Source organism: Oncorhynchus clarkii, chromosome 27 (genome assembly GCF_045791955.1).
Source record: "Oncorhynchus clarkii lewisi isolate Uvic-CL-2024 chromosome 27, UVic_Ocla_1.0, whole genome shotgun sequence".
In the NCBI taxonomy this organism is placed as follows: domain Eukaryota; kingdom Metazoa; phylum Chordata; class Actinopteri; order Salmoniformes; family Salmonidae; genus Oncorhynchus; species Oncorhynchus clarkii.
The window spans coordinates 1662351-1675980 of NC_092173.1; the positions used below are offsets into that span (position 1 = coordinate 1662351).

The following is a 13630-nucleotide window of genomic DNA, read 5'->3' on the forward strand; positions in this document are numbered from 1 at the left end:
ACTTTTTTGAAAATATATATATAATAATCTATTGAGCTCACAAGCAACGTATGAATCTATTATTATGGTGGGAGATGATAATGCGGTTTTAAGCACCTCAATGGATCGTAAAGGAAGTCACACTACACACTATCACCCTCAAGCACTGAAGGAGATCACAAAGATCATGGATACATTAGAACTAGTGGATATATTTAGGCTGAAAAATCCTGACCTAGTGAGATATACACGGAGAAGGCTTAATCAAGCTAGCCGTCCTGAATACTTCCTGGTCTTGTTCTTGCTGGCATCAAGTCAGTAGGAAACCGAATGCGATCTGACCACAATCTAATTGGCCTCCATATAATGCTTACAGAATTCCCACGTGGATGTGGCTATTGGAAATTTAAAAGCCTATTGGATGACAATTTGTTCTTAACTAAGACAAAATAATTTATAATTGACTTTTTTTTGTACAACATAGGTACAGCAGATCCCCTTATTGTATGGGACACTTTCAAATGTACTTTTAGAGGCCATTCAATGCAATACTCATCATTAAAACAAAATCAGTTTAGGTCAAAAGAGGTTAGACTAATAGAGGAAAGAGGAAGAAACAGCACAGGTAGATGTAATGGAAACTACTATAGAGACACAAAATAGGTTAGAGGAAAACTAAAAGAATTGGAGGTACTTATTCAAGAATGATCAAGTGTAATGTATTACAAAAATAAAGCGAATTGGATGTAAAATGGTGAAAAATGCACAAAACATTTCTTGATTCTTCAACATCGAAATTCTACCAAAAATAATTTTCAGAAACTCGTTACAAATGGAGTTATCCATGATTCACCAAATTATATTTTGAAAGAGGAAGCAAAATAGTTTTAAGCGTATGTTTTCTTTTCAGTCTCCATTTCAACTGAATGATGTTAACTGTGTGGATTTCTTTCCTAATAATAATAACACATTTACAGAAAGACCTGTGTGAAGGCCAACTTACAGAAGAGGAACTTTGAGGCAATAAAATCTATTCCGCCTGGAAAAACACCAGGGCTTGACGGTATACCAGTAGAGGTATATCCAACCTTTTTTGATGTACTCAAAGATCCATTATTAGCATGTTTCAATTACTCTTATACAAATGGTAGACATTCAGGTACGCAACAAGGTCGTCTGATTTCATTACTACAAAAACAGGGTCCACGGGGTAAATATAAAGATCCAGTCCATTTAAAAAAAAAAACAGGAGGCCTCTAACACATCAATGTTGTGATGCGAAAATCCTGGCGAGGTTTTACCAGATATTGTTCATCCTGATCACACAGGTTTTTTACATGGACGATATATTGGAGATAATGTACGACAATTACTTGAAACAATTGAACATTATGAAACATCGAAGACACCAGGCCTGGTCTTAGCAGATTTTTAAAAGGTGTTTGACGTACGACTAGAATTTATATATAAATGACTGGATTACTTTAATTTTGGTGAACTGCTTATACAATGGGTTAAAGTTATGTACAGAAACCACAGATGTAAAATAGTAAATAATGGTTACTTAGAAAGTATTGAGCTTTTAAGAGGAGTGAAACAAGGCTATCCGTTGTCTCCATATCTATTTACTATGGCCATTTGAAATGCTAGCTATTAGAATTAGATCTTTGATGATTGAGAGAAGTGTGCAAAGCAGTCATCAAGGGAAAGGGTGGCTATTTGAAGAATGTTGTTGTTAACACTTCTTTTGATTACTACATTATTCTAAATGTGTTATTTCACAGTTTTGATGTCTTCACTATTATTTTTGTAAAGAAAAGAAAAACCCTTGAAAATAAATCCTTGAATGGGTAGTTGTTCTAAAACTTTTGACCGGTAGTGTATTTCTACTTCACCATCCACCCATTTTATAGGTAAACTACAAGGTAGTGTAAACATTTTTTTTAACAATCCAATACGTAACATGGTACACTTGTCATAATTAGGTTTTAATCCAGAAAGGCTAGAAAAGTGATCAAGATCTTCAATGAGACTGTGCAGGGATCCAGATTGCGGATTGAAGAAAAAACTAGAATCATCAGCATACATGGACACTTTTTTTTATCCCCAGGATTTCTAACCCCTTGATGTTCTTGTTGGATCTAATTGTAATAGTTAGCATTTAAATGGCCATAATAAATACATTTGAAGTCGTAAGTTTACATACACTTAGGTTGGAGTCATTAAAACTTATTTTTCTACCACTCCACACATTTCTTGTTAACAAATTATAGTTTGTGCGTGACACAAGTAATTTTTCCAACAATTGTTTACGGACAGATTATTTCACTTATAATTCACTGTATCTCAATTCCAGTGGGTCAGAAGTTTACATACACTAAGTTGACTGTGCCTTTTAAACAGCTTGGAAAATTCCAGAAAATGATGTCATGGCTTTAGAAGCTTCTGATAGACTAACTGACATAATTTTAGTGAATTGGAGGTGTACCTGTGGATGTATTTCAAGGCCTACCTTCAAACTCAGTGCCTCTTTGCTTGACATCATGGGAAAATCAAAAGAAATCAGCCAAGACCTCAGAAAAAAATTGTAGACCTCCACAAGTCTGGATCATCCTTGGGAGCAATTTTCAAATGCCTGAAGGTACCACATTCATCTGTACTAACAATAGTATGCAAGTATAAACACCATGGGACCACGCAGCCGTCATACCACTCAGGAAGGAGACACATTCTGTCTCCTAGAGATGAACGTACTTTGGTGCGAAAAGTGCAAATCAATCCCAGAACAACAGCAAAGGACCTTGTGAAGATGCTGGAGGAAACAGGTACAAAAGTATCTATATCCACAGTAAAACCAGTCCTATATCAACATAAATTGAAAGGCCAACATGTTGAATGCACTGAGCTGTCTGTCTGAACTACTGGCATACAGCTCAGGCACCCATACATAACACACAAGACATGCCACCAGAGGTCTCTTCACAGTCAGAACAGACTATGGGAGGCGCACAGTACTACATAGTGCCATGACTACATTGAACTTTATTCCACATCAAGTAACTCATGCAAGCAGTAAAATTAGATTTAAAAAACAGAAACACCTTTTTGGAACAGCAGGGACTGTGAAGCAACACAAACAAACACACGATAACATACGCACTATACACACACGTACACATGGATTTTGTATTGTTGATATGCTGTAGTAAGAGTAGAGGCCTGAGGGCATACACCTAATGTGTTATGAATGAATTGTAATGTTTTAAAATTGTATAACTGCCTTAGTTTAGCTGGACCCCAGGAAGAGTAGCTGCCAAGGCAGCAGCTAATGCGGATACATCATAAATACAAATATTATTGAGAGTTCAGGCAATGTCAGACCAATCCAATAGAGCCTGTTGATGGCCATATTGGAAAATGTGTACCTTATGGATAAACCAGCAATAGCTAGGCATCATTGTTTAGACATTTCCCAGCTTTATGTAAAGTTTGCACTCATTATGATTATGATTTTGCGAAAATGGGTTACCTGTACTTCTTTGCTCAATGTTATCCATTCCTATGGGATTTCATATAGAATGCAATGTAAGGGGCGGGTTTCACATCACATTTCTTGATGTTAACAATTTATGGAATCATATCATTTTTATCTGTGAATGTGAGTTTTAATGTAATGTGAAACAACTTCACAAACGACTTCACAATTCAGACAGTTTTTTAACTTATTTTTACCACAATTCTGGTAATATTTAGCTAAATAAATATAACTGACATACTTGGGCCATAATTTAGTTATCATTGTAACACACATTTTAAGCAATTGTTGGTCTTATTACACCAATTATTTATTCAGTTATGGTCATGCAAAATCAATGCAGTTTATCCCCATTTAATAAGTTAATGGCGGCCATCCTGAAAATAGGCTGTGGGGACTGGTTATAGGCTAAATCTACGATCACTGTATGGCAAAAATAAAACTTTCCCAGTGGTTCTCTTGTTCTGTGTGAAATTTGGTGTAGTTATCATGTAGGGTACCATGTGATAATAGAGTCCACCCCAATACTGCCCATTCTGTCTCGATGTACCCCAAAATGCATACATGTATTACCTTTGAACCCCTCAAGGTGAGCCCATAGATGTCATTACGATTTAATTGGATTCATACCTTAATTGGTGTTGTATTATGAAGTTAACAATACTGTATATAAATTACCTTAGTATGAGAAGATGTCATCTCAATCCTGTTGGCCCAACTAATTGTATAGGCGTCATAACATATAATACAGTGATAACCACATTTTAGCTACCTTCGATACCAAAATATAATTCACAGACATGGACCTTAATAAAAATCAACATTATACTTTTTAAAATGTTACCTTTATTTAACTAGGCAAGTCAGTTAATAACACATTTTAATTTTCAATGACCCTAGTGGGTTAACTGCCTTGTTCAGGTGTGGAATGACAGAGATTTACCTTGTCAGCTAGGGGATTCGATCTTGCAACTTTTCGGTTACTAGTCCAATGCTCTAACCACTGGGCTACCTTCTGCCACAAAGTGGACAAATGTGTGCCTCTGGCCCATGGACTATTATGCCCACCAAAAAATAGAATTCCTTTCTCACTACTAGATTTTATATCATATCCAGTATCCCTGCATATGTTGACACAGAGCACTTTTGATACTGCCATTTATTATCGGAGGAATAGGAGGAGGTTGCTCATGGATGCTGATCTAGTACATTTTTTGCATTCCCCTTAACGATCAACTTTTTAATTTTTTTTTGTCTAAAATGACATACCCAAATCTAACTGCCTGTAGCTCATTCTCTGAAGCAAGAATATGCATTTTCTTGGTACCATGTAAATGTGAAAGGAATGTAGGAGAATATAACACATTAGATCTGATAAAAGATAATACAAAGAAAAAAACAACCGTTTTTTGTATTTTTTTGGTACCATCTTTGAAATGCAAGAGAAAGGCCATCATGTATTATTCCAGCGCAGTTGCAATTTAGATATTGGCCACTAGATGGAAGCAGTGTATGTGCAAAGTTTTAATCTGATCCAATGAACCATTGCATTTCTGTTCAAAATGTTGTATGAAGACTGCCCAAATGTGCCTAATTTGTTTATTAGTAACTTCATGTTCAAAACTGTGCACTCTTCTCGAACAATAGCATGGTATTATTTCACTGTAATAGCTACTGGAAATTGGACAGTTAGATTAATACGAATTTAAGCTTTCTGCCAATATCAGATATGTCTGTTCTGGGAAATGTTCTTGTTACTTATTACTTATTATGCATGCTAATTGCATTACCTTACGTTAGCTCAACCATCCCGCAGGGGACCCACCAATCCTGAAGAAGTTTTAAAGGATGTTGGGAGAGTAAGCTCATCCTAGATCTGTGCCTAAGGGCAGGATTTGAATAATGGGTGGCCATACGTGTTATTTTGATGTTGAAGGTCCAGTCCACTATTTTTAGGGCACCTGACCCCAAAGAGTCAATGGGTGAAACTCAAAGGCTTTTCCTTGATTCCTTGCATCCTCTCTCCTTGCCTCCTTATCAAAATGTCAAAGGGAGGCGAGGTCTTCTACTCCAATGCTCTGTAGACGTCACTCTGACACTATGAAGTAGGCGAAGAGAGAGGTTGTGAGAAATCAAAGAGAAGTGATTCTGAACCTTGAGCAAAGCCATACTGAGGTGGCCTGGTTACACAACCACCATAGTTGAACCGTGCTGGAAAGAAAATATCGGACCCAGCACAGTTTGGTTCAGGTCGGCACATTGTGTGAAAAGGTAATTATGTACTGTATGACATCATTGATTATATTCATTGATTAGTATTGATATTGTTATTAGGATTGTTGTTATTGGGTACATGTATGTGAGTGTGAGTATGAATGAATGAGTAGTCAATCACCTCCCTACCACTTCCTCTTGGCTTTAACCCTTCAGGGCCCATTGCAACCAACATTGGCAGCAATGAACAACCTCGAGGTGATCTCTACGTGTTAAAGGGATGTTCCACTCCATAGCAAAACATTTTGCTTACAAAAAACCGGTGTTTTGAAAAATAATTTGTCTTTCTTATTGGACAGGTCCAGGTACTCCCTTCCTATTTCAGTCCGTTTTCTTCCATTTGGTGCCTACTGAATACTACCCGGTTGACCTCTCCTCTCTTCTGCTTGTCTGGCGTCCTCCTCAGGTGGTAGGTTGAATGGTCACATGTGTCCAGAGCGGGAGCCGCGGCGACCGGAGCTGGCGAGCTACGAGAGCTCGTCAACGCTGATGAGTTCTGAGCTGGAGACGACAAGCTTCTTCGACTCTGAAGACGGTGATGCATCCAGTTGGTGAGCACCACACACAAACACTGATGAATCGATAAAATGTGGCTTTTAATTATCTCAGTAAGGGGACTCAATTTCCCCAAACTTGGCAAATCAACTACATCCACGATAAATGACAAAAATCATGTTGGGTTGTATTTGGAGTGGAACATCCCTTTAACACGTAGAGATCACCTCGAGGTTGTTCATTGCTGCCAATGTTGGTTGCAATGGGCCCTGAAGGGTTAAAGCCAAGAGGAAGTGGTAGGGAGGTGATTGACTACTCATTCATTCATACTCACACTCACATACATGTACCCAAGACACAAAAAAATGTGTCCTCTCACATGACAAAATGGACCACCTTGCGCATCCACTTGATGCATACACTCTACGTGATTGCTATCAATTCTTATTAAAGCTTCCACAAATCATATGCTCTAGAAAACCCACACTAAATACTGTTGCTTTTCTCTTTCAGCTCAATGGCCACATTTATGTTTGGCTCAAATGTATAGAGTCACATGTGGCCATTTAACCACTGGCAGATGAGTGTGCGTTGTGTGTCATGTCACCTTTGTGATGTCATCACCCACAGGTTCAGTGGTTCCACGGAGCAGAGCACGTCGTCGAGGCTCGTGAGACGATATTGGCGGCGACGGCGGAAACCCAAAGCGCCACGGATGGAGAGGGTAAGACACACACACACAGACCACACAGATGCCAGTTTGCTTTGTGTTCAGTGGTCCTTGTGCATGTCCTCACCTCTATCTCTTTCAGTCATTCCTCTACTCCTCCCTCTCCTCCTGTCCAGTCGTCCTCTTTCAGCATCGTCACAGATTCCACCATGTCACTGAACATCACCACTGTCACTTTAAATATGGGTGAGTAGTACAGTTAGCCTATATCTGTGTAATGTATATAACTTTACGTCCATATGATATTTTATATATATTTAGTGACTTATGTCTTGACTTAAAGATTCAGAGATCACACACTGGGCACAGACGTCAGCTTAACGTCTAATTTTGATTTACATTTGGTTGAGCTGTCAACTACCATGAATTTAACTTGAAATCAACAACACATTTCACCATGGATTTAGGTTAAAAGTTGGGTGAAAAAAGACAATGCCCTTCCCACATTGTTTCAACGTCATCACATTGTTTCCACGTCATTCAACCCCAAAAAACAAAGTAGATTCCAGCAGTAGATCAGAACTCCTTCTCTGAGAAGCTTTGCGAACACGAGACCAGAGTCCAGACTCCCTTTTTGAAGAGGTATTCATACTTCTCATTCACTCTGTTGGCGAAGGTATCCTTTTTTTGTTCAACACTCTTTCTTTCTCTTGTCATTACTTTTCCTTCCTCCTCTCCTCCTTCTCCCTCCATGCAGAGAAGTATAACTTCCTGGGCATCAGTATTGTGGGTCAGAGTAACGAGAAAGGAGATGGAGGAATCTACATTGGCTCTATCATGAAGGGAGGGGCAGTGGCCGCCGACGGATGCATCGAGCCTGGAGACTTGCTGCTGCAGGTGTGTGTTAAGAGTGTGTATGTTTAACAGTGGTGGAAAAAGTACCCAATTGTCATACTTGAGTAAAAGAAAAGACACCTTAACAGAAAATGACTTAAGTAAAATTAAGTCAACCAGTAAAATACTACTTAAGTATCACAACTAAATGCAATTGATCAAATATATTGAAGTATCAAAATATAAATCATTTCAAAATCCTTATTATGCAAACCAGACGGCACAATGTTGTTTTTTAAATTATGGACAGCCAGGGAACACTCTAACACTCAGACATAATTTACAGATAGCCAGGGGTACACTCTAACACTCAGACATAATTTACAGAAAGCCAGGAGTGCACTCCAACACTCAGACATAATTTACAGATAGCCAGGGGAACACTCCAACACTCCGACATCATTTACAGATAGCCAGGGGTACACTCCAACACTCCGACATCATTTACAGATAGCCAGGGGCACACTCCAACACTCCGACATCATTTACAGATAGCCAGGGGTACACTCCTACACAGACATAATTTACAGATAGCCAGGGGTACACTCCAACACTCAGACATAATTTACAGATAGCCAGGGGAACACTCCAGCACTCGGACATAATTTAAAGATAGCCAGGGGTACACTCCAACATTCAGACATAATTTACAGATAGCCAGGGGTACACTCCAACACTCAGACATAATTTACAGATAGCCAGGGGTACACTCCAACACTCAGACATCATTTACAGATAGCCAGGGGTACACTCCAACATTCAGACATAATTTACAGATAGCCAAGGGAATACTCCAACATTCAGACATAATTTACAGATAGCCAGGGGTACACTCCAACACAGACATAATTTACAGATAGCCAGGGAACACTCCAACATTCAGACATAATTTACAGATGGCCAGGGGTACAATCCAACACTCAGACATAATTTACAAATAGCCAGGGGTACACTCAGACATAATTTACAGATAGCCAGGGGTACACTCCAACACTCAGACATCATTTACAGATAGCCAGGGGTACACTCCAACACTCAAACATAATTTACAGATAGCCAAGGGAAAACACTCCAACACCCAGACATCATTTACAGATAGCCAGGGGAACACTCCAACATTCAGACATAATTTACAGATAGCCAGGGGAAAACACCAACATTCCGACATAATTTACAGATAGCCAGGGGAACACTACAACATTCAGATATAATTTACAAACAAAGAATTTGTGTTTAGTGAGTCTGCCAGATCAGAGGCAGTAGGGATGACCAGGGATGTTCTCTTGATACATGTGTGAATTGGACCATTTCCCTGTCCTGCTAAGCATTCAAAATGTAATTTTGGGTGTCAGGGGAAATGCATGGAGTAAAAAATACATTATTTTCTTTAGAAATGTAGTAAAGTAAAAGTTTTTTTAAATAATAAAAATAGTAAAGTACAGAAACTACTTAAGTAGTGCTTTAAAGTATTTGTACTTACGTACTTTATTCCACTGGTGTTTAAGTGACAAGATAGTGAGAATAAGAGGGATGGTTTGACCTCTTAGAGCTCTCTTGAATTTTTTCAACATTTTGTTAAAAATCGCGCAACATTTCAACGTCCTGCTACTCATGCCAGGAATATAGTATGGATAGAAAACACTCTGAAGTTTCTAAAACTGGTTAAATCATGTCTGTGACTATAACAGAACGTGAACAGCAAGCAAAATCCCAAGAAAAACCTGGTCACAAAAAAATAAAAAGTATTCATCCGCCAGTCTCTGAATTGTCTATGGCAAGAGAAAATAGATGGCGACCAGTTGACAGTTCCTACAGCTTCCACACGATGTCACCAGTACTGTCAATTTCATTGGATTTAATCCTGAGAAATAGACCCTTCCTGTCATCCAGTATACAGGAAGAGGCTTATGGGAGAGAGACAATGGACGATGATTTCAAGAGTAGCTGCTATTGAATACAGATCGCCCCGTGATCAATTTGATCGATTATTAACGTTTACAAATACCTAAAGTTGGGTTACAAAAGTAGTTTGAAGTGTTTTGTCAAAGTTTATAGGCAACTTTTTGTAATTTAAAAAAATTACGTTGCGGCCTCCCGGGTGGCGCAGTGGTTAAGGGCGCTGTACTGCAGCGTCAGCTGTGCCATCAGAGTCCCTGGGTTCGCGCCCGGGCTCTGTCGTAACCGGCCGCGACCGGGAGGTCCGTGGGGCGACGCACAATTGGCCTAGCGTCGTCCGGGTTAGGGAGGGATTGGTCGGTAGGGATCTCCTTGTCTCATCGCGCACCAGCGACTCCTGTGGCGGGCCGGGCGCAGTGCGCGCTAGCCAAGGTTGCCAGGTGCACGGTGTAGCCTTCGACAGTGGTGCGGCTGGCTTCCGGGTTGGATGCGCGCTGTGTTAAGAAGCAGTATGGCTGGTTGGGTTGTGTATCGGAGGACGCATGACATTCAGCCTTCGTCTCTCCCGAGCCCGTACGGGAGTTGTAGCAATGAGACAAGATAGTAGCTACTACAACAATTGGATACCACGAAATTGGGGAGAAAAAGGGATACATTTTTTTATTTTTATTAAAAAATGTATTTAAAAAATTACGTTGCGTTTTCGAAAGATGCTTTTTCCTGGATCAGACGGGCTATATAAATGGACATTTTGGGTATACATGGACGGATTTAATCGGAAAAAATACCCAATTGTGATGTTTATGGGACATATAGGAGTGCCAACAAAGAAGCTCGTCAAAGGTAATGAATGTTTTATATTTTATTTCTGCGTTTTGTGTAGCGCCGGCTACGCTAATTATTTTGTTTACGTCCCCTTCAGGTATTTCGGGGTGTTGCATGCTATCAGATAATAGCTTCTCATGCTTTCGCCGAAAAACATTTAAAAAATCTGACATGTTGGCTAGATTCACAACGAGTGTAGCTTTAATTCAGTACCCTGCATGTGTGTTTTAATGAAAGTTTGAGTTTTATCGAGTACTATTAGCATTTGGCGTTGCGCACTTCCATTTCCTGTTGGCTAGGTGAGACGCTGGCGTCTCAGTGGCTGTAAGAGGTTAATTGGACTTGGTTGGTAGGATTGCCTGCTTTCTTTCCCTCCCTTTTCTACATCCCCCATCTCTCATTCCCTCTCTTCTCCATGTGAATGACATCAACTTTGAGAACATGAGCAATGATGATGCAGTAAGAGTACTGAGGGAGATTGTGCATAAGCCAGGGTAAGGAGCAGTCTCTCACACACTGAAACCTACATGCTGATACGTGCTGAGGATCATACATTGCTTCTGGTATGTTTGTGTGTGTGTTATAAACTGTGTTTGCTGTGTGTAATTGTTGACAGTCCTATAACTCTGACTGTGGCTAAGTGCTGGGATCCTAACCCTCGAGGATGCTTCACACTGCCGAGAAGTGAGTATATTATATATGGATATATTTTCCTCTTGGGAAGATCAAATGTCACCTCTAAGATTTGACATTCTTTAATTTGCTTTCATTGGGGAGGAAATTGATGTAAATGTGTTTCAGCATTACTTAGTCTTCAAGATAGATCATGTTCCACAGAGGCTATACACCCCTTTCTCTGTGTAGGTGAGCCGATCCGTCCCATAGACCCTGCTGCCTGGGTGTCCCACACTGCAGCAATGACAGGGGCGTACCCAGTGTACAGTATGAGTCCTTCTATGAGCACCATCACCTCCACCAGCTCCTCCATCACAAGCTCCATCCCTGAGACTGAGCGTAAGTCACCCCTCCCTTTCCCTCTCCACCCTCCCCAGTGGGCAAAAGTTGGCATGGGACAACCTAATGACAAAAGGTTGTGGTTGGAATGTGGTTGTGACGTCAGATAACCAGATTACAACCAGCTAAAAATGTAATTTTCACAACGACATCGACCCCTGGTGGAAAAAAAACACATTTTGATAGATTTTTGGTCGAAGCAACGTCAAGATTACAATCAGGCAAGATGTATTTTTCTGGTCTCTAAAAAGACATGTAGAGAAACGTGTCCTATTCCAGTCAGTATAACCTGTCCATGATGACATGATAAAATAAATACCTGCTGGGTTGTTGCACGATCGCCACTTCTGCTTACCTCAATTCCCGCTTGCTTCTGCTGCTGAATGAATGAAAGGCTCCCTTTGTGTTTTCCAGTGGACGAAACTGGTTGAAATAATGTTGTTATGATGTAATTTCAACCAGTTTTGCTCACTTTTGCCTGCTAGGTTGTTTCACTACTGCAGCTATCAGACTGTTGCTCTCTTTCCTTCTTTCCCTCCCAGGGTTTGATGACTTTCATCTATCCATTCACAGCGACATGGCAACAATCGCCAAAGTGATGGCCAATCCAGAGTCTGGCCTGGAGGTGAGATACAGGATGAGGCTCAAGATCACAATCCCCTCCGCCTTCATAGGTATTCTTTCTCTCTTCACTCTCTCCTCTGTCTGTATTGTCTCGCTTTCATAGGGACTCTTGTTAAGGTCTCTCTCACCCTCTCCATCTGCCTGTCTCCGTCCCAGGATCGGATGTGGTGGACTGGCTCTATCATCACATGGAGGGCTTCACTGACCGTCGTGAGGCCAGGAAGTACGCCAGCAACCTGCTGGTATTTTCCACCATAATTTGCAAATAAATTCATTAAAAATCCTACAATGTGATTTTCTGGATTTTTTTTCTCATTTTGTCTGTCATAGTTGAAGTGTACCTATGATGAAAATTACAGACCTCTCATCTTTTTAAGTGGGAGAACTTGCACAATTGGTGGCTGACTAAATACTTTTTTTGCCCCACTGTATGCCTGGAACAAAAATGGTGAGCAAAGATTTTAGTTTTTAACAATCTATTCTGAATATTACTATCAGCGCAAGATCAGGAGTGCTACTCAAGGAAACTCACATTAAAGCTCTGTGTCTATTCACTAATTGACCACCGTGGGGACAACTCAGGGGGGTTCTCATAGGCTGCCAGCAAAAATAACCTCCATTTACAGGTTGCTTTTGACTGCATTTCACACCACTTTTAGATTATAATTGTAAGGCTCGCTTGAATCTCCTGTTTGTGTTACTGTCGCAAATCAACTGCTTTATACTTAAAAAACACGTCAACCAATAAAATGCTCTGGCTTTAACATCAGACTGACAATGAGGTTATACACTAAGTGTATGTCAAATTGGCCCATAACTTCACCTAACAATAACATAGACCTACTGTAGGACCCATAACTTTACCTAACAATACCATAGACCTACTGTAGGATGAATAACTTCACCTAACAATACCATAGACCTACTGTAGGACCCATAACTTCACCTAAGAATAACATAGACCTACTAAATTCACCTAACAACAATATATACCGAGGACTATAAATCAGTTAATATTTCAGGTGAAACATGGAAACTAAAATGTCTTTGTCATTACATTTCCTAACCTGATCACCAGATAATTTTGTGAATAATCCCACTATGCTACTCTGTAATGTGTCTAAATGTCCTGAATAAAGGAAAATAGCTCTGTGTGTTGAACAATAGCCTATCCATCAAGGAACCGTTCTCTACACATTATGAGTAAAGTATCTCTGTGTCCAAACAGACTAACGAGAACCTACTGTAAATCAAGCAGACAATAGCACATTATAAACACCAATTTGTTAGGGATGTTGGATCCAACGTGGAGCACGGCATAACTGTCTTTACCAGAGTAATGAATGAATAAGCACTTTGGTTGTTGTTGCATGTTGTGATGTTTGTCATTTGACTGTCCAAAAAATTGTCTGACAGCAAGATCC

The 13630-nt window shown here is 39.9% G+C and overlaps 1 protein-coding gene across 1 annotated transcript; it reads left to right on the plus strand.

Moving 5' to 3' along the window:
• Nucleotides 1-2788: 2788 nt before the first annotated feature.
• LOC139386428 (segment polarity protein dishevelled homolog DVL-3) lies at nt 2789-12486 on the plus strand. The gene is made up of 10 exons (XM_071132019.1): nt 2789-2804; nt 6195-6339; nt 6914-7007; nt 7130-7199; nt 7711-7850; nt 10986-11062; nt 11185-11252; nt 11433-11582; nt 12125-12256; nt 12363-12486. Exons 1-10 carry the CDS (start codon nt 2789-2791, stop codon nt 12473-12475), a joined length of 1005 nt encoding a protein of 334 aa, XP_070988120.1. The 3' UTR covers nt 12476-12486.
• The last annotated feature ends 1144 nt before the right edge of the window (nt 12487-13630 follow it).